At 43.2% G+C, this 25,773-nt stretch overlaps 1 protein-coding gene across 1 annotated transcript in view; it reads right to left on the reverse strand.

Moving 5' to 3' along the window:
* The window catches only part of LOC122624097 (zwei Ig domain protein zig-8), a 127,171-nt gene that overhangs the window by 38,986 nt on the left and 62,412 nt on the right, over window positions 1-25,773 (reverse strand). Inside the window, exon 4 of the mRNA XM_043803536.1 lies at window positions 10,337-10,452. Within this exon, the coding sequence (XP_043659471.1) occupies window positions 10,337-10,385 (49 nt within the window). The 5' untranslated portion in view covers window positions 10,386-10,452. The remainder of the gene's footprint in view (window positions 1-10,336; window positions 10,453-25,773) is intronic.

A 25,773-nucleotide genomic window follows, 5' to 3' on the forward strand; every position in this document is an offset into this window, starting at 1 on the left:
ATAAATATATCATTTAATTGAAATAAATATATAATTTAATTGAAATAAATATATAATTTAATTGAAATAAATATATAATTTAATTGAAATAAATATATAATTTAATTGAAATAAATATATAATTTAATTGAAATATATTTATCATTTAACCTTGGTTCATTTTTATATACAGACTTTAAGTATTTCTTCTTAGAAAAATAAGCTAAATAACATAGTAATAAGAACTGGTATGAAACAATAACTTTTAAAACTAAAAACCATGCTGGGAGGAAACGAGGGAAAATGAAAACGGTAACGGAAACGGAAATGAAACGAAGCGGAGAAAAATGGCCGCCCCAAAATGGCAGCGGCATTTGCTAAGTGTTAAGTGTCATTTTTGGCATCCATGATTCGTGAGCCGGTGGCACTTTTCTATTTGGCGGCGGAGGCGTAGGCGTTGCAGGTGCGAGAACATTTCTGCGCCACGATTACACCGACGATTATGCTGATGAGCAGCGGGTTGGTGCTTGGCGGGTGGGTGGCTTGTGGGTGGCTTATGGGTGGCTGGTGGGTGATGTAGGCTGCCCAAGGCCCTTGGTAGCTGCCAGCCAATTAAAGGCGAAGTGTCAGTCCTCCGGGGGACACACTCGCACCCCCCATCCCCCGTCCCCCGTCCTACTGATCCTGGCTGCCCTTGGCTGTCGCCAGCTGATTTATGGCCGCCATTCACATGCACGTCTCCTCACACTCACATTCACACTCACACTCTTGTTGGCACACTCACACCCTCAAAGATATAACGCAACAGCAGTAATGTGAAGGATCTTCCAGTATTTTGTATTGTTTATTTAACATTTTTGAAATAGGTTTATTTTTTATGATTAGGTATTTGAAATATTTGTCTGAATATATAATCTCCCCATATTTCATTTAATTCATAAATGTATTAAATATTATAACTCTGTTTTTAGTTATTTTTCAGCATCTTATGCATCTCAAATTTCTGTTTTTAGTTATTATTCAGCATCTTACGTGCTGCCACATTTAGTGGGTATCCCGAGGTGCCGCACTACAGCTTTTGCTTGCATCCAGCTTGGTATTCTTTTGGCACAGCGTTGCTTACTTAGGTAAAAAGTGAGAGGACCCAGCTCATTCTCATTCCCATTCCCATTGCCATTCCCGCCCTCGTGACACGTCCTCGTTTTGGGTTTACAACTTTGCCAGTAAGAATTATGTTATGCAAACACAAACACTTGCACACACGGCCCTCTTCTTCTTCTCTTATCCTGGCGGCTGTTATTTGTTCAGCGTTTTATGCACTCGCTGCGGCGCCTCAAACTCAAACTCAAACGCAAACTGAAACTCCCCCACACTGCTGCGTAATTGAAGCTCATAATTTTTTTATTAAACACACATATTCAGAGAAGGACATGGGGGGCGCCCAGCAATCACATGTCCTTTGTCTTTTGTCTTTTGCATTTTTATGATTTTTTTACACACCATACCGACATATACCCGACATACACCCACTCCTATGCCACTCCACCAACATTCTGGCATCCAACGACTTGTCCCGCTGTGCGTGATAATGTTTTGAGCATGCCATTCAAGGAGCAGAGCAGCCCAGGCATCGTTAAGTTGTCAATTGCCAGGATAACAAAAGTGATGGCATGACAGGAGGTGGACAGGGTGGAGAATGAGAGAAGGAATGGGAGAAGGAATGAGAGAAGGAATGAGGCCAAGGAGCAGGAGCAACTGCCTTAATGCCCGCTGACATTTGAGCAACTTGATTAAGCCTCCACTTGAAAGCCTGGCCAACATTCCATTCCAGAATTTTCGCCAGTCGAGTGCTGCTCTTAAATGGGAAAACTAACAAAAACTGCATACTTTAAATGTTCAATTTATGTTTTTGACTCTTGTTTATGTTTTTATTAAGACTACAATCATGTTTTTACTGCTTTGATTTCCATTCAGCTAAAAGCCTGTCGAATGGAATTGTAATTTGCACAGAATACTTAAAAATATCTCTCATGTACGAGTACAACAAAAATGATGAATGAATTGCTAGCAAAAAGAAATTTGTTTAAAAGTCCATAAATTTCAGAAACACGAATAAATGTAAAACGAATTAATAATAATGCCCAATGTGATTTAAGAAAAAATCACCATACTGCCCCGACTTAATCCAATGTCATGAAAATATTTAAGCCCAAATGCGCAAAACTGCGCAAAAAACTCAACTCCAGCAAAGATCAGCACTTATTCGCCAGTCAAACTCAAAAAAAAAAACGAAAAAAATATATGACTTTGAGCAAAAAACGTTGCCTCATCTGCATGCGAAAAAATGTGCAAAATTCGACGATTACTTATAGTACCTATATCAGATTTATATATCAAATTAATAATTGTAATTTCTTTATTTGCGCAGCCCGCGGGATATTCGTCGTGCAAAAAACAGCGCAAATATATGGCACACACTATAGATGGTATAATAAATTTGTGCCATTTTTTTATTGAATGCTATTGGTGGAGCCGTAAAAATGTGCGATTGAAGCATCAACCATGGACTTAATGCCCAAACACATTGTAGGCCCTCAATCGATGATTGTCTGCCGGCACTCAGCCCTCAGTCCTCTGAGCTCCCAACTCCCAACTTGCAACTCCCAACTTGCAACTCGCAACTCTCCACTCTCAACCCTTTTGCAATTCTAGGCCGATTGCATATGCATACACCTCTGCATCGTTTTTTCCTGCTGCCAAGCTCAATTTAACGGGCATTTTTATGTTACCGCCGTGCGATTTGAGCGCTTTTCCCCCCCACTTTTCCCCCCCTTTCCACCGTTTCCCGCCCTTTCACATTCAGTTTTATTCCCATACCTGTTGCTGTCCGCCTTTGGACAGCTGCGAAACTGGGACATGGGTAATCCACTCCACAGCCTCTCACTCCACTCAAAAACCAAACAAAAAAAACCAAAGAAAAAAACAAAAAAGCATACTGCCGAAATGCCGAGAACCGAAAAAGGCTGGCTCTGTGGTCCAGTGAACGGCGAGTTGAGTTCAGCTCTGTCGGCTTGGCCATTGCTTTTAACATTTATCATACGCAGTGTGGGCCGCACTAAGTGTGCACTTAAGCGCTGCCAGCGTGGGCGCTTCCTCGGCTAACAAGGGGCGTGGCTCGAAGGGGGTGGGGGTGGGGGGGTCATGTGGCATGCCAATTTTATGGTTTATAAAGCAAATAAAATAATTTATTAGCATACGGGGAGTGCTACGTGCGGCTGCACCGGTCGTCGGGATTACGCAGAAGCGCACAACACAGAGCAAAAGTTCGATGTGTGTGAGTGTGTGTGTGGAGTTTGAGTTTCCACGAAAAGTCAGCGACTAAGCCAAGTCGACGACGCATCAAGTGCAGTGCGTGCGTGACTGTGGCAACTCTGGCGGGCATTTCCGGCCACTTCGAGTGGCATGTGGCGTATGCCGTATGCCGCATGTGCATGTGTGTGTGCGCATATATGCCAAACTGCCAAAAACTGCTACTACTCCCCGTTCGTGGGGACACTTTAATTGAGTTGGCAGCGCAACGCAAGCGTTTGCTCGCCAAAAAACACAAAAAACAAAAAAAAACAAAAACAAAAACCAAAAAAAAAATAAACCAAAACAGGGAGATGAAGAAAACTAACACTGAGGCCGTAGTGAGATTTTTCGACGAGCAGCCAACAAACAAAGGCCGGGAAAACGCAGAGGAACTAAGGAGGTAGTGAGGGGAGGGGAGAGGGGGAAGGGTGAGAGAGGGGGGAAGGGGGGTAACTAAAGTGTGGGGTCCTCGAATGGAGCGCAATCTTTCCGTCATGCGTCATAAGTCGCGTCGCCCTGTGCGCCAAGAAGTATGCAAATAAAATTGTCAACGGGGCTAAGCAGCTGCCGCCGGCTCCTTTTCGTCCTTTTCAGCTGCTTCCTCTTCCTCTTGCTCTACCCCTGGTGCCTCTTCTTCTTCCTCGCGGATGCCGCTTCCTTATCGCAAAACCCAAAACCCTTGACGTCTATGTCCCGCCGCTTTAAATGTCGTCTGCCCATCGAGATACATAGATCCGCGACTTTTTCCGCTCTTTCATTTCCGATATGTGAGCGCTGCTGGCAGACAGGAAAATATACTTTTCAAATGGAGGTTATCTCGGAAAAATTGCATTACCGTAGATAACGTTTCGCAAAGGAAACATGATTTTATTTAAAAATGTATTGAGATAGATAGCTATGAACATAGAACTGCTATAAACTATAATTTTAGAATTTACTATTCATTGGAGAATTTCATTGGCTTACAAAATTGACATATATACGAATTTCCTAGCATTTTTCTCAGTGCACCTGGGGCACACATGAGTCAAGGGCTCGCCACAAAAATGGGGAAAAGCAGCAGCAGGAGCAGTTGGAAAAGTGGAAAGCTCAAGGAGTCGGGCCAGCTGATAGGCATTTATGTAAAAGTTAATAGCCATGATATGCTGATAAAATGCACAAAAACGAGCAGCTGAAATATACATATATCCATGGCAGAATGTGAGTGCAAAAAACTTGTATGGAAACTTTTTAATGCTGAGCTTTAGCTTTCTCTTTGTGTGTGTGCGAGAGAAGTGTGGGCGTTGGCCATGTTAGGCGATGTGGGCGTGGTTGCAAAGATCAGCATTGAAATGGCAGAGGAAGCAGCCACTTTGGCTCGCCAATTGAAAGTTGGTCTTTGATTGAAATAGTTTCAGCCAAAAAAGAAAAACAAGCAAATTGGCACAGATAAATCAGATTTAAGCAAATCAGCTCGAAGGTGCTGCTAAGTTGACCAATTTAGTGCTTTTTGAATTCATTTTAATTCAATTACAAGTGTTTCGCCATGCAAGATGTGAAATTATGCAAGTTTTTCTTATTCGCAGCTCTGAACTGGTAAGCAAGAAAATTCCCATTTAATATGGGGTAAAAGAAAGCTGGTCAGTCTAGCGTGCCAATGGGAAGCTTATTTCAGGGTTTCTTATGCAAATTTAAGCCCCCTTATGTGAAAACCACACTCACACCCAAAAAAAGGGGGAAAAATATACTCAAATCCATACTGCTGGCGAGCAATTTGCTGCCCCTTTTTGCCCTTTGCATAGATTTTCAATTTTTTTCCCGTTTCTGCAGCTGCCTCTCTTGGCCGTTTTATAATTCACTAACTTGGCAATTTTCTTCAGCCACCAACCCATCGTAAAACCTCCACCAACAGCAACAAATATTCGCAGTCCATAATGCTTTTTCGGCTGGTCAGAAATTGAACTCATTTGCATATAAGCGTGTAATATATTGTTGACCCGCTCGGAGAGGCTGTCGCCTAATGGCCTTGGCAGCCCATCAACCCATGACATTTATCAAAAAAAAAATAAGGGAAGCAAAAATATACAAGTATATATATGGGGGTATATAAAGTGGCCAGCGGTCCGAGCAAGAAACTAGCCAAAAGTCGCAGTTCGGCGTTAACTTTTTGCGAAAATCGAGTGAGAATACTCGATATCCTTTCAATGTGTTTTCCTCGTCCTTTTCCTTTTCCTTTTTTTCTGTGCCCGCGCCAACTGCCATTTGAATGTCAAATGAGTTTTGTGCCAAGTTCAGCAATTTTACATTTTCAATTGGCTCCTTTTCATAATTTCCGGGTCATTTTATTTTTATGTGGCGGGCGAAGAGCAAGATATTACCAAAATTGGCCATTAAAGTAAGAAAAAAAATCATAGTTTCGTTTAAAATATATATACCAGGGATTTATGATGAATATTAATGTTGCAACTATGCGTTTTCCCAATTAAAACGCATATCAATTTTGTAAGCTAGTATAAAATATGTAGTACAAACCACACGAATACTAACGAATAATTTAATTGTTACATTGCACAGGTGTACAAATTGCCAAGCAATTTGAAACAAATATTCATATATTTTCCACTGAAGCAAGGCCATTTTCAGGATGGTTCTTTATTTTGAATATGTTATTTCGAGACTAATGACTGACACCCCGTTTGCATTCCTTTAACCATTCGAGCAGTTCAGTTCGACTGCCTCAATTTTTCATTTCTTCTCCGACACATAACTCACAGTTTTCATGACTTTGGCCGACAGAAACAAACGATTCTTTGACTTGTTTTCAATGTTTTGGAAAAGTCGCAGTAGCAGGAGAAGCAGCAGAAGCAGCAGCAGCAGCAGGAAAAACAGAAAAATGATGTATGGCCACGGCAGCAACAATATCGGTTGAACAACAAGCAGGAATGGGAAGCACTATAATTGCAGTGTGGCAACAATGATGAAGGAAATGGGAGCCAAGTCGGCAGCAACTCGGGATGTATAGCTATATGGAAGTGTTAAAAGTTAGTGCAACAACTGGAACAGAAGTGGCAACAACATTGAAAACAGCTGCAAGCAGCAGCAACAGCAGCCACACGCAACATGCAGCATGCCACACAAGTGGTGGCTTGGCAGCTATGTGGCAAATGAGTCGACCCTTCTGCTGTCCATTTTATGGTCGCCTCGAGGACATCCTGTCGGCAGCAGCAGGACGAGTTCCTGCATCCACTGATCCCCGACTAATGGACACGCCCACAACGCATGCGCAACAAGCTAATCATGGCGCCGTCTCTCACAACTCAAGTGGCTGCTGGACATCACATGCAGCGGCACTGGCAGGATTCAGGATTTTCAGGATTCAGGATTCAGGACTCGGTTAAGGATTTGCGCTGCCTGATGCCCGATTGTGTCGGTGCCCCGGCAAAAGTTGTGGCACGATTGCTGCCAGCCGATGCGCGTTGCGCCTGCCTGATTTTCAATTTCAATTTGGACGATAAATGGGCACGGCTGGCTGGCTGACTGGGTGGCTGGCTGGCTGGCTGAGCTCTCCACTGCATCCTCTCGGTGTCCTGTCCTGACAGCCCTCGAAATTCCACCTCCTGCACTCCGCGCTGGACGAAAAACCCTATTCCAGCTCGTTTATCATGGACGCATATTGCTGACCGCAGCATGCAGCTAAATTTATGCTTAGACTGCCCACCCGCTGTCCACCCGCTGTCCACCCACTCGTGCAGCACCACCCACCACCCAACCAACCACCCAACCACCCACTCATGCACCACCGAGTGCCACCACCCAGCGAGGCACTACACTGTGTTAAAATTTGATTTCTTTCGAAACTCTTTGGCGGCATAGGCACCTCTAAACGTTGACCAACCACAAATGATCTATATGCAATTAAATGCCAAGCCCCAAATGTTTTCCAAACAATTCATTTACTTAAAGTAAGTAGGCAAATATATATACAACATCTAAAACCAGAATATGTACATTTAAGTTTCAAATGGAATACATTTCATCTCAGCACGCAACTGCACAAGCTTGGAAAATATGATGAACCTCGACGTCTTTATGTAATTGATGGTTGAAAATTTAATACCCCGTGCAGTACACGCTTTTCTTCTTCGGTTACTTTAGGGTATTACAGCTTCTTTATGGCCAACTTGGTATTCCGCTCTTTTCGACATTTTATCGTTTTTTCTTTTTTTTTCTTTTTTGTGAGTTCTTGTCCCGGCATGTCATGTCAGCGTTGTCATTGTTGTCAGTGTCATCACAGCAGCTGGAGCTCCGGTTGGCAACACCCCACAGGACCTTCTGCTCCTGCTCCTCGTCCTTTTTCCTGGCGGTGGCTCTGCGGTCGCCGTTTGCCATTCGCTATTCGGCCATCGTCGTCATCGTCGTTCTGCTTGTCATTAGACTTATGTCATTGTTCAGCCAAGTGCGCCGGCGACGACGACGACAGACACAGAAGCAACATCAGCAGCAGCAGCAGCTACAGCAGCTACAGCAGCAACAACAGCAGCAACAGCAGCAGCAGCAACAGCAGCAACAGCAAAATCAGCGATGTTGCTGCAACTATTGTGCTATATTTGCTGCAGTTACACTCAAAAATCGGCCCATTCTAATCTAAATTCTTATTTAAAGAACTTAACTCCTGAGAATACATGTAAAAATTCACTTTTAAAACCAAAGAAAAAACTATATATATGGCACATCTTAAAAACTTGCGTAAATGCGTCATTTTTTCTTCAGTGTCGTCTGCAACATGTGCAGCTGGGCACGCCCCTCGCTGCGTTGATGGGGGCGGCAATGGATGTGTATGTGTCGCTTTGCGTTCGCATTTTACGTGCGCGCATCTAAACTGACATTCCAATTATTCTTATCGCATCAGAGGAACATGGCCCATGGCCCATGGCTCGTGGCTCGTGGCTCCTGGCTCGTGGCTCGTGGATCCCAACCCCAACCCCAGCATCTAAACCCAGCATCTAAACCCAGCATCCAAACCCAAGCCCAAACCCAGCCCGGTTATAAATGGCCCGGCGTCTTTTCAGTTCCACCAAGTCACTCATTCGGAGAGAGTAAGTCAGTAAGTCATTTATTCAGTCAGTCAGTCAGTCACTCGGTTAGTCATTCAGTCAGTCAGCCAGTCAGTCAGTCAGTCAGTCAGTCATTCGGTTAGTCATTCGGTTAGTCATTCAGTCAGTGAGTCAGTCAGTCAGTCGGTTAGTCATTCAGTCAGTGAGTCAGTGAGTCAGTCGAGTTGGGAGTTCATTTCGCGGCGTTTTGATGGCATTTTTCATATTTCACCCATACTCGTATATATCCCCATATAATGACCCTTCTCGAAACTATTTAACTTGCTTTTGGTTGGCCAGTGCGGCGAGATGAGATTGTAATGTTGATAGGGTTGCGCCGGGTAACTGATGGGCAACTGATGGGTAGGTGGCAATGGCGGAGGTCCTGCCCTGATTTATGTCACTGGAGAAGGAGTCTCCTCCAGATTCCGACAGGGATTGGTTATGATGGCCTAGTTGGCAGGGGAGAAGTACTCGAACTTCTGGGACTTTTTGCTGGCATTCGAGGACTTGCGACACTTGGAAATCACTGGCAATTTACGAAGGTCTCAGTTGAAGGCGATTTCTCGGCACTTTCAACTGCATTAGCGTCATTGTTATTACCACTTTAATGATTTTGTTTCATTAACCAAATATTTACTTTGCTTTCTAGTAGCTACTTATATTATTATTAGCTTATTAATGTGTGCTGCTAATAACAAGTCAGCACTTTTCAAAAAGTTTTGTTTCTTTGACAAAAGTTCCACAGAAACAATAAATTGTTGCAACTTTCAGATAGTTTCCGTTTGTTTTACTATAATTACACATTCCTATAACCTGTTGACTAGCACTTATGTTGTGAAATGCACGCGATTCGGGGTCTCCTCGATTTCATTAACGGGGTCACCAAAGCGATGACCCAATTCGTTTTCATCCTCACGAACGAACTTTAATTGGCATTCAATTTACGGTAGCCATGCAACCGGTGCGATTACATTAGGTTACGGCTTTTGTGTCCCGCCGAAATGCCTTACAAAATTATTGATTACTTTCCATTTAGCGCTTGTCATTAGGCACCCAACACAGTATTTGACTCACAAAAAAAACGTGCGCCCTTTGATCTTTTTTTTTGAAAGGGGGCATGGATAGAATTCCCAAAAAAAGAACAAAAAATTAACTCGGCACGGAAGTAGCAAGAAAGGCACGAACTTCCAGCTAAGCTCACTTTAATCAGACCAACAATTTCTTCTTCTAGCTTGACATTTTATTGATTGCCATCAGTTGACTCGAACATTAATTTCATCAAAAAGCCATTAAATATTTAATATGGCTATTGAACTGCTGAGTTCGTCGGTCAACAACTAAGTAATAACAATGAAAGTTTCGTATTTCCAATTAAAATAAAAAGGAAAGTATAACTGTTACGCACCACCTATATATCTTAACATAAATGCAATGTATCTCGTATCTTCTGAATACTTGTTCGAAAAACCTGGAATATGGACTGAATCCCCTTCTTCTCCTGTGAATGTCAGCAACTGAATGCTTTTCTGCTCCATTTGCAATTTGCTATGCGCTGCCTTTATTTTATCTCGATTTCTATTTCTATTTCTATTGCGAGTCCTGCTGCGATTCCGCCTTGGTGCCACGCCCACAATAATCAAAGCACGCTTACAGCTTGTTATTTTAAATTTCAGTTTATAAAATAGATGGCGGAGTAGATGATTTAAAACAATTTCTGCACGGCATGCCGCTGATGAAGCTGCAGTCGCGGCTGCTCGAGCCAAACGAAATTGTTTTTACGTGCCGCGCATGCAAAGGAGATTTTCCTGCTACAAAAAGGGGGCGTGGCAGCTGCCGTCTGTGGCTCCCCATGCACGCTGAAACAGGTGTCCTTTACCCCAAGTCCCTGACCCAAGAATTGTCATCCAAGAAGTGGAATTAGTTGAACTCACCTGCCAGCAGACACAAAATGCCCAGAAAAATTATCCAATGTGTCGACATCTTGGTATTGGGTCACCTTACTTCTTGCCAAGTCTGTTTGTGAGGAACGTGATTCGGTTTGTGGCAGCTGCAAGTGCAAGAAATAAATATTAAACACACTTATCAACAATTATACAAGCAGCATTTGATTACAACCCATACCAATTATGTTCTGAAAAGCCTTCTTATCTAAGCCAAGTCTTATATGTAAGCTGCATCATTTCAATTTAAGGCATTACCACAACTGCTAATAAGATTCCAGCGCGGCATTTGCTATTCTTACAACCCAATTAGTTGCCCAGCGAAGCCATTTCTTTGCATTTTCGACAAATGAGCCCTGCGGCGGAGTGCAATTAAAAGCAAATCATGAACTACACCGACGGCCAAAAGTTCATAACCGAGTTGAGAGAGAGGGACGGCAAAAACAGCAATATTGTGCAGTCGGCAAGGCAAACAAACAAGCAAGCAAACAAACTGACAAACTGACAAATGGACGAACAAGCAAACAAACAAACAAACAAACCCGGAAAACCGCAGACAAAAGTGTTGTTGTTGTTGCGCCGGAACTGCAAAACCGAAGCGCAACATAAAAATCCACTAAGGCAAATTGGTTTTGTTAACCAGCACAATGGACACATTAACATTGCCGAGGACACACGGCAGCAGCGCAGATATCCTGCAGGCTCTGTAAAGTGAAGTTTGTGTGTGTGTGTGTCTATGTGTGTGGATCCAAAGGATGTGTCGACAACAACAACAGCAGCAACAACGGCATGCGACAATTAAAATTTTTGCGATTCTGTCGCAGCTCCCTGAATAATTTTGCCCACTTCACAAATGGAAGCGCAGTGCGCGCAATTGTTTTTATTTAAATGTAGTACATGCAGTTCACAAAAAAAGAGTCAAGCTTCTTAAAAGTTAGAAACCCTAAAATAATTTATATAAACATTAATTATTAAGCATTTACAACATTGAAACGAAGGCTTCATCCTCAAATACAATCTCCTTGTGAGAATATGGCTTGATCTATTTTTAATAACTAGCCAAACAGTTGACTCCGGTTTTTGCAAGTGCAAAGTGGAGCTGGAGCCAGCTGGGGAATTTTGGTGCTTTCGTTAACAGAAAATTATGGACTCCGTCTTGCTCGGGGAGCATTGGCACATTTTAGAAAGTTTTTTGCTCATTACACGGCTTGATTTCATTTAGCCGAGCGAACTAAAGGGGCGGTTGAAAGGGGTTGCAAGGGGTCGAAAGGGGGAAGCCCCGTAAATTAGATGAGATAATAAGCCGGGTCAGTCGCTTCAGCTGGGAAACTGGGTAGCTGGGAAGCCACTGTGCAGTTTTTGGCTCAAAGGATGTGCAGCTGTGGAACTGCAGGTCATGTCGTGTCCTGGCCGCCTGCATCGTTGGTCATCTTAATTAGGCGCAAAAAGGCAAGCTGCGCTGCAATGCAAATGAAAAGGGAGAGGGAGGTGGAGGGGGAGAGGGCCACCGACCAGCACAGTCAAGGACCAAAAAAGGCGCTGCAGAGTCCTGCGAGTCCTGTGTCAAAGGCAAACATTTTTGGGGTCAAATCAAATCCTAATAAAACCACCTGACCTGGTCCTTGGAGCAGCCAGCCGACAATTAGCCACCAGCCACCCTGCCAGATGTCCAGATGTCCAGGGAGAACCAACCATGTCCCAATCCCAAATGTTAATCCAAATCCAGAGGACTTTCCCTTGCTTGGTCCCCCCACAATTTGTATGGCCTTTGTGAGTTGATCGTTTCGGAGCTTCGTTTCCTGATTGGCGCTGATTGGAGCTACAATATTAATGATGGCTGCCTAGAAATAGGCGTCTATTATACTCTTTTCACCTGACTGCTTGGCACTTTGATTTTCATTTTGAAACCACCTAAGTTGTAGGCACTTTTATTGCTTTTTCAAAACCACCTACCTTCTAGGCACTTTGATTTCATTTTCAAAACCACCTAAGACTTGACTTCTGGGCATTTTGATTTCCATTCTGAGACCACCTAACTTCTAGGCACCTTGATTTCCATTTGAAGACCACCTAAGACTTGATTTCTAAGCACCTTGATTTCCATTTGGAGACCACCTCCGACTTGACCCACCATTTGTTATATAATTAAGAAATCAAGTGATTAAGTTATTAAGTAATCAAGAAATTACAAAGAAGTAGTCACATGTCATTTGTAGACTGGCATTGAGTAGCGAGCTTTTCATCGTCCCTCTGCATTTCCGCGCATTTTCCCTTCGGACATTTCAAACTGAGCTGTATTTATGGACGATCCTTGTCAGAGTTATGTTAATGCCATTACCCATGCAAAGGATAAGGGCGAAAGGAGGTTGGGGAATGCGGATGCGGCTGCGGATTGCTTCCATTTAATCAAAGTTAATTGAGAGCGTCGGGCAATTGGCGTTAACTTCACCGCTTTGACAGGCGAATAGAAATCGGGGTGAAAAACTGTGGCAACTGAAGAACAGGGGGATATATACATATATATATATATATACATATATAGGGATGGCCATCTTCAACGACTGACCACAGGATTTTTCACGCGAATCGACCCTGCACTGCGTGAATTCCTGTTTTCTCTTTTTTGGTTTTTTGTGGTTCAGTGAAACTTTTCCACGTTTTTCCTTTGTGGCCCCTCACTTTTTTTTGGGGGGGGGGGTTGGTGGGCTTGGGGGAGAACATTGAAATTAGATTAAAATGTTGAGGCAAATACAAAATGGCTGCCACTTTGAGGTGCGGGAGTCAATTCGAATTTCATTTAAACAATATCAGGCGAATGCCTTGCTTTCCTCCTTGTTTTGCCATACTTTCTCCCTTTTTTTTTGTTTTTCTTTTTTTTTTTGGGGAGTGAGAAAAGTTGGCCACGAATTTGAAAGTTCGATTAGGGGTTAGGGTTAGCCATTCGTGGAATTGGTCGAAATATACATATACATTTTGAGGGATTACCGCGGGGCGCTGGCATTCCTCGTAATTGTACTTTATGCTCGGCTCACTGAGGCAAAAACTAAATAGTTTCATTTCGATTATTATGCAAATTGCAATTAACATTTCAGTAATACTCGCATGCAATAATATCGATGCAGCATTTTTCTAAAATGTTGCAGCTCATTTAACATTTTACAGCATTTGTGGCAATGGAATGCATTTGCAATACATTTTTCTGACATTTTCTGGCATACCTTTGTTAATAAATAAATTAATTGGTTTTCAGATAAGGAAACATATGTGGAAAGGTATCGCACACATAATTGCATCTTTATTTTTTGTCTGATTTAATTTAAATGAAATTTTAGTTAGTAGTGACTGAGTCGCGTGGCATTTTCGCTCAGTGCAGATACTCGACGCTTTGTATTTACACAGTTCGTGTGAATGAACTTGGCTGCCTGGCTGACTGTACCACATACCCCCACCACCCCCCCATTTTCCACCCCCTTCCCCTTTAGCCGGCGACTCCAGTTTTCCACGGGGCTTGGCTTTGGCCGGCGCCATTTATCATGCGAATCCCAGGAGAGTGCTCAAAGCAATGAAATTAAAAGCTGAATTGTTATTTTTGCTCGCTTGCCTTTTGCCTCACTTTTTTTTTTGCCAAAGGAGGTGGTGGGGGGGGGTCGAAGGACGAAAAGCAAGCGCCTGGAGCTGGAGCCTTTGGCCGGACTGCAATGATTGGCATTTATGGGCGCCCATTTCAGTTGCCCACCAGCGGTTGCATTTCACGCGGTGGTGGGGGGGAAGTGGGGAGAAACCGCGTGAGTTATGGGAAAAACCAACCTCCCCCCCACCTCCCCCTTCAGGCACTCGTCACCACCTAATTGGCTTTTAATTTTGTGTGTGGGCGCATTACTTTTCATTACGATTAGAGGCATTAATTAAATTCCTCGCCGGCGAATGGCAAATAAAATGCGAAATGCGAAATGGCAGGGTGAATTTCACCAGCCAAATTTGACATTTTAATGCCTTGCGACATGTGCGCGCGCATAAATAGCAAAATAGCTACTGCCAAAGTATTAATTCCCCTTTTTGCCGAAAGGATTACAAGCGGCACACCCACGCGTCTTCCGAGAAAATTGCGGGCCATAAATATCGAGTTACATCCTTAAATTCTTTCCCCCATATCGCGCTGATATCTCGGTGAGTGTGTGTGCGAGTGTGTATGATATTAAGAAAACATTAAAATCACATTTTTATTAGATTACGAGGCCAACAGAGTGGGGAGATGGAAATGGAGTTGGAGATGGAGGATGGCCCACTCTGCACGGCGATGGTTGCACTTTTGCCGGCGATACAATTAGACAATCAATCAGGGGAACTGCAGCCAATTGGAGCGCAACGAGGCGTATACGTAACACGCCACTCAAATCGAGTCGGGAAAGCTAAAAAGTACTCACACACACACTCACACACACACACAAGTGCACTCATAGCCAGATAGAGGAAAAGTTTTGCCCATTTCCCCCCATCCGGATAAGTGAGCAAAACTTAATTGAAATCAATACAAAATGCAATTTAATTCACCCTGCTGCAGGTCACAAAAACTCGACACGACACGCACACACAGACACGGACACAGACACGGACACACACACACAAACACACTAGCATAGCATAGTTGTGCACATGCATTGCATACTTTGAGGCGCCGTTAGCTTATGATTATTCCAGATTCTACAAGGATATGCGGCGGGCGCAAGGATGTAGCAGGATGGCCCGGTGCTCGAGGAAGTTGTAAAGCGGCTTGCAGCCAAAAAAGGAAAGCTGACGAAAATAAAAACTTTGCAGCGAAAACGTAGGGTTGAAGCATGGCAGCAGTATGCTCATTGCCTCAAGAATGATCAGAGCTTTACTATCTCTTTGCAATGGCTTGGCAAAGGACTAAATATCCTTGCTGCATAAGGCATACACTCAATTAAATGATTTAAATATGATGCTGATATGTTGATATGACATGTTTAAACCGAAGTTCGCCTTTTTTCCAACAACTTAGTTTGGCAGTTGCTTATGTCCGAGTAGCCACAAGTAACTTCTTAAGTCCTGTATGTCCCATTTAATTGTAGTCCTTGCTGCCAACTGGCATCCCTTTACAGCTGTCTGCAGCTGGGGGTATGTAAGTCAAGTGCTTGTCGTTAAGCTGAATTTGATTGTTTCTGCTGCTCGGGGATATCGCTTGGCCAACTGAAGGCGAAATCACGTTGAAAGCCCAGGTGTTTTTCGGGCAGGTAAAGGTGAGGGGGATAAATGTAAGGGGGGTAAGTGTAATGCAAGCGACTTTCTTCCTCCTCCCCTTTTGTTTTTACTCACAGTTGACCGGGACAAACATAAAAAAAATAAAAAAAGAAGAACGTGGAAAAAAAATAATAGAGAATGCAAGTACACGCGACGCCTTTTGTGTGTTGAGTTTTCTTCTGCCAATTGCATGTGCGAGGAAAATGGAAAAACGGTTCAGGGGGGCGGTGGGTGAGCTGGAGGCGTGGCATGTCTGCGACAGTTCAGTTTATTATGTCAGGGGAGCGACAAAATAGAAGGGAGTGCAATTGCAATTGCAAGTGGGAGTGGAAGTGGAATAGTGGCAGACTGAATAGTGTTTAGCTGTCGACTAAAAAAGACATTTTCCTGCTCACTTTGCGGTTAAGCACACAATACCCAAACCCAAACCCAAACCAAAACCCCAGTTCCCTTGAAATTTCCTTTTTTTTTGTTAGGTTGATCCAAAAACCACCCACAATCCCAGCAGCGCCGCATTCGAAACGAGAAAACGCATTTTATGGCATTCAAATCGTAATGATTTTGCGCTTTTCTCCATGTTCTTTCCCTAACAATTCTCCACAAATGTGCGGCCAAGTTGGCAGAAAATTGCACTCGTTGCATTTGTGTGTGTGCCAGAGTGTGTGTGTGCCTGTGTGCCAGGGTGTGTGTGTGTGTGACTGCGTGTCATTGGATTTTCATTTGGTGCGCGCCTGGAAAATCTCAAAGGCAGCTACAATGAGGACGAGCATGAGGATGAGATGGTGGAGAGGAGCATGGGGATGACTAGGATGCGGATGACGAGCACGTCAGCAGCTGCCTCATCATTGTGTTCGCAGCACACACACAAATGCCCGATGGACGGACAACTGGCTAACAGGGAGCCAAAAGGGAGCTGGTTAAGGAGCACCAGACATCCGGGGGCATGGCATTCCTGGCCTCCATTGATAAATAGACTGTTTAGCCGACTCCTGACCAGCACTTATCCCTCAGCCTCAGCCGATGTCGATGCCTCAGTCGATGTCGATGCCAATGCCGCAGAGAGACCCTTACGTCGTGTAATGCATATCCAATTAAAATGTTAAGCCCGATGGCTTCCAATTCGACTTCAAAGAACAGCGAAGCCAGCAGAAATCGAGCAATGCACAGACCAACTCCTGCCAACTGCCGATGGACTCAGAAGGCATAAGGACTCAATAGATATTCGCTATATGTTGGGAACAAACTGAATTATCTGACATTCTATATACTCTTTCTTATGGTATAACAATATAAATTACAGATTTAATGTGCTGAGTCACCTGATTCACATTCACACATGCAATTGAATGATGTTCAAGCTGTTCAGTTCTATTAAATTGAATAATTATCATTATTGCGTAAACAAATACCTTGCTAATAAGCAGTTAGGCGAAAATATGAAAATCAAAGCTGAAGATATCAAATTTGACTTCACTGCGAACACTCTTGTTCAATTATAATAATCCGATTGATTTTAGATATCCCCAACAATTTCCAGGAACTTTAAAGCAGTATCGATGACATTGGTGCCTAAAGAGTCATATAATCTTAGTGATTTTAGGGAGCTGCCAATTTTTCGACTAAATAGTTTAGCTAAATTACTCTGAATTCAATGCAACTCGGCCGAAAAGGCTGAGCTCATATTGTCTTAGACATAGCCTATTATATAAAGTATATCCTATCCCATTCGCATAACGCCCATCTATCTCTTTGTGTGCATATGCAAATTACTCGCACATATTTATTCACACACACACGCACACACACACGTGTACTGTGGCATATAAAGTGGCATTATTGCAGATGATGGAAACGGGCTTAATGTGGGGAAAAATCAAAATAGTCGGGCAGGCGAGAGGAATATAAGACAAGGACACAAAGCCTTTTGTGTGCCACAATAAACTATTTTTTATTGCCGCTGGAAGAGATGGGACAGCTGTGTAGTATGGCATTTTGAGGGGTTGGCGACCATGGGGGGGATGGATTGAGGGGGGGGAGGGGGAGGTGTAGAGAAAAGGTGCTGTCCGTTTGTCCGCCTCTTCTGCCACTCCCACTGTTCGCTGCCTCACCCCAGAGTTCGTTTCTCTCGCTGCGTTGTCGACCGCATAAAAGTTTTTCAATTAAGTGCCATGCCCTACTTTGGACTTTTTGCTGAAGCCAACCCACACACACACACACTCACACTCACTCGCCACTCACATATATAGAAACACACACACACACACGCACACAGTCAGGGAACAGGACTCTCACACAGACGCAGGAACATACACGCGCGGCATTGCTGCATGCATAATGCGACTGCTAAAAGCGTCGCCAGCATCGCCTTCGTTACCGTTACCGTCGCTGCGTAAGTGGAACGCACGTTCAGAAATCCACCCACCTCCCAGCCACCCACTTTCCAATTCCATTTCCACACTTTCCCCACACTCCAAATTCCAGTGAAGCAAGTGGCAAGTCGCAAGTCGCTCGGATTGCAGATTCAATTCAATCCCATAAAAATATCCCAAGGCGCTGCGAAAGTATTAACAGAATCATAAACAATCGGGTATTATAAAGAATTTAAAAGCCTCAAACTGATAAAAGAAACCCATTGAAATTGATTTTTAAAATGCACTCTCAGCTTAGTTAGTATGGTTAGTATAAAGTGCAGTAAAAGTTTAACTATATGCTTAATCCCATACAAGGTAATATTTCAAGACTTTTCCTTTCCATTTAAACCCTTTACATCTGTGATGCGGTTTCGTATTGGAAATGAATGTGAGAAAAAGTATGGGAAAAGTGGGAGGACATTGGAAAAAGGTGGCAAACAAAAATGTGCAACTTCGGTTTTATTATGCGTAAAGAAAAGGAGCTGAGGCAGAGCAAGGACATCAGCAAAAATAAGAAAAGCGGACACAAAAAAAGGGGCAACTTTTTGCTGCAACTGAGCAGTTTTCATTAAATACGCAGGAGCAAAGCGAAGATGATGACGTCGAAGAAGAACAAACGAGTTGGGACAATTTTGAGCAACTGCCAAACAAATACAATACAAATACGTGACATATGCGTAGCCTCAGCTCACTCACTCACACAGGCACAGAGGCGCACAGATACTCACGCACACAGGCGCACATCAAACGCTTTTAATGAAGTAGCAACGCTTTGTTACACATTTCTGCACTATTTTTTCCCCTGCTGTTATGTATGTTATGTATATGTGGGTTACAGTTTCGGTCGCCACTTAACTATGACATTTACATGGTCTTGTACACTCAGAGAAGTAAAGCGTATAGTTTTCTTTAAAGTTATATTAATCAAACACATAACTAACTTTGCAATCTTTTACTCTGCGATTTACGGGTATAAATATCTTTAGTTTATACACCTTAAAAATAATGAAATGCGTAACGATGTATTTCATATCCCTGAAGCTAAGAAGTCTATAAAAATAGCTGTATATAAAAATCCAAATTTAAGCGCTAAAGTTCCTGAACATCACAAAGCATAAGAAGTCTATAAAAGTAGTTTAATATATAAAAATCCAAATCGATGTACGAAAATGCCTGAATACTGCATCAACTGCAAGCGACACGCATCTTGTTAAAATATTCAAAAAAATATATTGTTTTCATAAGCCGGCAGGCTTTCTTAATAATGAAAACATACGTTTTGGCAATGAAATAATTAAATTCCATGTAAATTTATTCTATAATTTCCCAGCATTTTCGCAGTTGCCCCCAGCAACTTTCCGGTTTTAGGTTTTTGCGTTTAGCAGTGGTCTTTTTTGGTTTTTTGCTCCAACTTTTTTGGTTTTGGTTTTGTTTTGTTTGTTTTTTGTGTTTTGTCTTTGCATTTTCGTGATTCCACTCTTTTTGCCTCTATCTTGGGTTATTTTGCTGTATTTAATTTGGCCAACGCTTGAACTTCAATCAGTAAACATAACGTGCACGCATTCTGTGGTCTACTCCGAGTTCCCAGAAGCAGTAGCACCACATCCAACCTCCACATCCACATCCCACATCCATATATCCACAACCCCAGTCGCATCCCCAATGGTTTGCTGCAGGCAGTCAAACAAGGACAGCAGCCACAATCAACTTCAATAACTTAGACACACACGCAGGAAGGAAGAAAGGAAGCAGGGAGTGGGTCCTGCCAGGAGGTGGAGCAGCAGGACTACGACTAGGAGTTCCTGCCCCCTGGCATGCATGTTTATATTAGTTACGGGCCACAACAACTAAACGGGGAGTGGAAAACTTTGCCTTTGCCCGGCAACTCTGAGCGAAGAAGACTTGATTTAAGTTCAGTCAAACACGGTGAAAACAGTTGCCGTCTCTTAGGCGCCGCCGCCTCTGATTGACTAACAACTGATTGGGAGGCGTAAAAAAGAGGATCCGTTTCCTGGCCAACACACACACACTTACAGACACACGCACACACTTACAGACACACACACACACCTACGCGTAAATACACATGCAGAGTGTCCTTGAGCCAGCCACGTGAAATGATTAAAACACACGCACAAAGGATTGCGGCGCTTGAAACAGAAACATCTTCTTGGGCACCACAACAGCTCAGCACAGCACAGCACTTGGCTCTCTAACCGAAATCCGTTCAGCAAACTAAACCAAACCAAACCAAACCAATTTGAAGTGAAAACCTCAATTGAGAACTCACGCACACACTCGCACACTTCCCATTATCCTTACATCCCAGCCAATCCTTTAGCCATTGATTATAATACGCGCCGGTTCTTAGTCTTTCATCAAGTTTTGCCAGCTCTTGCGGTCGGCAAGTGAATGTGTATGTGAATGTGAATGTGAATGTGAATGTGAGTGTGAATGTGAATGTGGAGGTGAAAAGTGTTTGGCGTATCCTAAAGTCGACGTCTTATATGCAAATTTGATTTAACCCGCACAAAGTGGAATAATAAATACAAATCTCAAACACGATCTATTGGGAAAACTTTTTAGGAAAACCAGCCACACGGAAAACAACGCGGGCTCAACGTACACAACAAAAAACCAGAGCTTAGATAATATTTTCTCTATAATTTGACATACTTATTAATAAAGAAAATGTTAATAGATATATGAAAGTGTATATAGAATATTAATGCTCCTTACAAAATTAATAAGATATTTTTAATTCAAAGGACTTGGTTTATTTTCGTTTGAAATTTCAAATAAATTTCTGCACTCCTTTTACTTCCTCATATGTGTGTCCCCAAAAATGATGGAAATTTTCACGTCAGTTGAATGCGAATACCTGTGACATTACTTTCCTTTCCTTTCCATTCTTTTTTCTTCGCTACTGCGAAAGGAATATCCATCATTGGAGGGCATTGCAGAGTCGTGGCTGCAAACATTTATGAATGTGTGTATATATCTCATATATCCAGTTTGTTTCTGCATAGAAATATGATTTTCATAAGCTGCCTCACGTGCCACGTCAAATGGCTTATGGATGTGTGTGCGGGTTTGTCGATTTTTGCCTTGCCACACTGGCACGCACGCCCGCATATGCCGCGAGATTGAGTTGGATCCTGGATTCAGGATTCAGGGATTCAGGACTCAGGACTCATGGATTCAGGACTCATGGATTCAGGACTCAGGATTCAGGACTCAGGATTCAGGCATCGGGATTCAGGCATCGGGATTCGGGGCTCGGTATTTTCGGGATGGCCACGCATGAATTTAGCCAAAGATATGTTTGACAGGCAATATTTTCTATACCCATACCTAGACACGTTCTCGCACACACATATATACACATACACACCCACACCTACACACACCCACTTTTAGCGAGGGCACGTAATGCATTTGCATGGCGCCAGAAGAGGAGGAGCTTGGAATTATGCAGCATGCTTTTAGGGGCAACGGGAATATGCTTTTAGTGTCGATGCTGGCCAAAAGGGAACCGAAACAGGTGCGTAATAACACAGCAAATAAAGCATCCACACTCGCAACTCGAGAATGTGAATACACTCACACAGCGAGCAGCAGCAATAGATGGAGCATGCATATGCATTCACAATACAGTTGGGGATTCAGTTGTCCGAGTGGCGGACTTATCACTCACTTAAACTCAACACTCACTCGGCAAACAAACAAACCAAACCCACTCACCCATCCATTTTTCCCCAACTTTTCCCGCATTTCCCCAAAAGGTAAGCAAACTAATCTATATATACATATGTATATATGTACATGTATATATTTTGCACATTCAGGTGACAATTCCCGAGCTGAATGCATGCGCACATGCGAATTTAAATGTGGAACGCCTGCCTGCGGGCTGTCAATTTAATTAAGTCTTCAAAAATAACGCTGCGAATACTGAAAATATGATAGATGATGATGAGTGCAATTTCAATTAAAAAACGGCATTTTCAGTCAACGCAACCCAACCAGCCAGCAAGCAAGCAACCGGCCACGAATGTATTCTATTTTCGCATGCATTCACATTTTTACCATCCAAATACACAACACCACACCACACCGCACCACCCACCGAATTCGATTTTAATTTTCTTTTTTGGTTTGGTGGCATACTGCCAAAGGATATTTTAATCCTATGCAAAAAGCGAAGGGGGGCGTTGCGATTTAATGCCGTGGCAGGCAGCTCAATTAACTGACATTAAGTGACTGGGCGGGGGAAATCTTTGTGCGCATGGAAATCCCATACGTGGCACATGGACGTGGAAATACAGTCGGATAAAAGGGGATATCAAACTGGATACAACTGTGTATAAAGGAAAAGAACTTTTCAATATTCCTCAATAATTATGTATTTATATCGAATATTTTATACATTAAACATCAGGGTCATATTTGCTTTGTTCTTTTATTAATTTGCACAAACAATTTAATGAGTGACAAGACATGCGTAGTTTTTTTGGCATTTTGTTTACAGCCTAGTACTGCGCAGTAAAAAAATAAATTTGCTTTGCCAAAGGTTAGGCCCATCCTCACATAAGGAAATACACATTTTCCAGCGTGTAGCACCACTGGCACCACTGGCACCACAGCACCACCCGCATCGCACCACCGCAAGGAAAGCCAGCGAAAGTGACAGCACAAGTGACATTTCAATGATTTCGCTGTCAGTCAGTGAGTCAGTCTGTCGCTTTGTCCCTGCCGTCTGTCATTCAGGCACTCAGTGACTGAAGAATTCGGGGTCGTGTGGATGGGGGCGTGGCAGGAGGAGCGCCTCGGGAAGGGGGGGGGGATGAGACAAACGGCTGTCACGCAATGGCGGCTCGAACAACAACTAAACTCGAATTGGAGGGGAGCTGGTGGAAAAGTGCTAACCACAGCAGAACTGCGGGGCAAGAAAGCCATCAAACGGCTGTCGAAATGGCAAACGTTGTTTTTATCAGTTTCGAAAAGGCAGCAGTGGCGAAAATAAAACACAAATAGATATATAGCTAACGCTTTTGGCTCTCTCTTATTTTGGGCCAAAAAAGCAAAAACTTTTTTGACATGAACAGGGAAAAAAAACGAATGGATTCTGTGCAGTGGAATGACCAGATCAGCTTTGGCAATTAGTGTTTCTTAGAAGGGAATCCACATAAAATATTAAAATACACATTATTTTTTTCTACTGATATATGTATGTGTATATATATAGATTTATGCCGCAGCAGGTGGCACTTGCTCCATATGCTAATTAGTCATTGAGTGGCTTTGATCCCCTGTAAGCGGCTTGTATCGTGTATCACTCGATGCGATGCTCTGTGTGTAGGTGGGGGAAAATCTATGGGAAATGTATAGAAAATGTATTAAAAACTAATTAGAAAACAGCCGGGGGGCGTGGCACGGGGTATCTCATTACAGACATCCCCCATCAGCCATCAGCCAGGTGAAAGTTTTAGTTCAGTTCAATAATTATGGCAAGGAAGCTGATGTGGCACCTGCCTTCCAGTTCCAGTTTTCTCCTTCCCTTTTTCATCTTTTACCTTTCCCACAGTCGTTGTATTGATCAATTCGAGTCTCTTTATTGAAGGCAACAAATTTAAGACTATCTACTTTTTTCCATTTTTAATTGCATTAATTTCTAGAAAACTATTTGCTTAACATTTAACTTGCTCCTGCTGGTTGTCAACTATTTTTCGTAAACGTAAAAGTTTCCTAAGGTGCCTAATAAGTTGATTACTTTTGATTCAACCTCACGTTGAATGTATGACTAGTATGTATGACTAGTGCAAAAAGTTTGGCCTTTGCTCCATGCACTCGCTCTTCATCCCGAGTTCTTGTGATTCTTTCAATTTCAATCATCTTTAGTTGACGCCTTCTGATTTGTCACACACACGCACACAGCTTAAGGACAGCTTGACTATTAGACGATGGGCAAGGACAACAGCAAGGACAACGCACATACGCCCCGAGTTGCCGAGTTTGTCTTTCGAGTTGTGCACTTGCGTTTCGTTTCGTTTAGTAGGCACTCTCCTTGCGGCTCGATCTGCACCTTCTGGCAGCGCCTGGCCATATTTTAACTTAATTAACTTGCAACTATTTAAGTGAACAACACAAGTGGCTCGTTTTCGTGTCCTTCCCTTTTGCTCGCCCAAGGATTTTTCTCATTTCTGGCTGTGTGAGAAATCTGGTCTTCTCCAGGTCGCCGGCTTCTTGGCACACTCAATGACTACAAATTGCGGTCATCAGAGGAAGCGGAGGAAGGTGTTGCAGGCAGAGGAGCAGAGCCGCCAGAATTAAAGGTAGAAATGGGAAATAGGAGATTTCGTTTGTCACGTTCCAATGGGGAGAGCGGGAGAACGGGAGAAAGTCGAAAGTAGAAAGTAGAAAGCTGAGACGGAGGGAGGACTCGAGAAAGGCGGTGGGAGGTAAGGCCATCAGTGCTCTATGTTCTATGAAGCCAAGGCACGTATGGCGGCGGTGCCACTCCCCCTCTTTCCCCCTCTCCCCCCCTCACCCATTTACCCATCCCATTCCATTCAGTTTTCCGCAAGTTTTCCGCCCGTCGGCTGCTCGCCTTGCCCTTTTTCGCCCGGCGATTGCCACTGCGATTTGTATAAAATTACAATTTCATTTGAAGCCAGAGCCCCTGAATTGAGGTCGATAGCAGGCCTCTATCTCTGACTGTCTCTCTCTCACTCTCTCTCTCTCTCTCTCTCTCTCTCTCTCTCTCTCTCTCTCTCTCTCTCTCTTTCTCTCTTGCTATCGCCATCTCTTTTCCCACCCAGTGGCTTTTGCTTTTGTAGTATTTATGGCTGCTGAGTGGAGCACATAAGCTATGTGGCATCTTTAAGCTCCAAATCTCTAAACGAATAATATATGCATTCACCTTGGACATCTGAAGTGGCTAACTATTAAAGATAACTTTGATACTGATTATTCCTAATATTTAAGGAGCATCTCGCCGTCGATCATGGAAAAGTGGCGAAATTAACAGATTTTCATTTCCTTAAGCGCTGATTTTCCTGCGATTTGTCCGCGGCTGCAGATGCAGTGACTCAAGTCGAATCCGCAGCTCATTATGCGACTGCCACCCGACTTTTCCCCCCCTCCACCATCCCTCAGCATCCCCCACCATTGTCAATTGCAATTCTCTTAATTAGTTTCTGATGCTGGTGCGTTTCTCTGTTCTCCGTACTTGGGGTTGGGGCTGGGGTCCTTGGAGTTCGCGGAATGAACCCAGGAACCCTGGATGTCCTTCTGCTGTTTTTGGCATTTTCGTTCGACTTTCGGACAGTCGCTGATGTAATTTTCTGCTTGTTACGTTTCATTCGCTCTTTTTTTCTCTCTCATTTTATTTTTACATTTATTTGATTTTATTTTATTTTACCATTTTCTGCTACGAAGGCAAAAAGGAAGATGGAGTTTGTTTTGGTTGCTAGGAATTTATTCAAATTGGAATTTAATTGAAATGTTTGTCATTTGGAAGCTTTCCCACACACCCACACCCGCACACTCACAGTCCCACATGCACTGACACATACATATATTTGCCACACACACACACACAGATGTATCCATAGACACTTACATCGCTCGCTTTTGACTTTTTCCAATTCGTTGCGGTTCCCTATTTCCAATTGTTCTTGGAGTTCTGAAGTTCTGGAGGTCTGTTTATTTATTCTGCGGCTTACTTTTCCCACAGCTTTCGCACAGAGCATGTAA

Source organism: Drosophila teissieri, chromosome X, assembly GCF_016746235.2.
Source record: "Drosophila teissieri strain GT53w chromosome X, Prin_Dtei_1.1, whole genome shotgun sequence".
Lineage (NCBI taxonomy): Eukaryota > Metazoa > Arthropoda > Insecta > Diptera > Drosophilidae > Drosophila > Drosophila teissieri.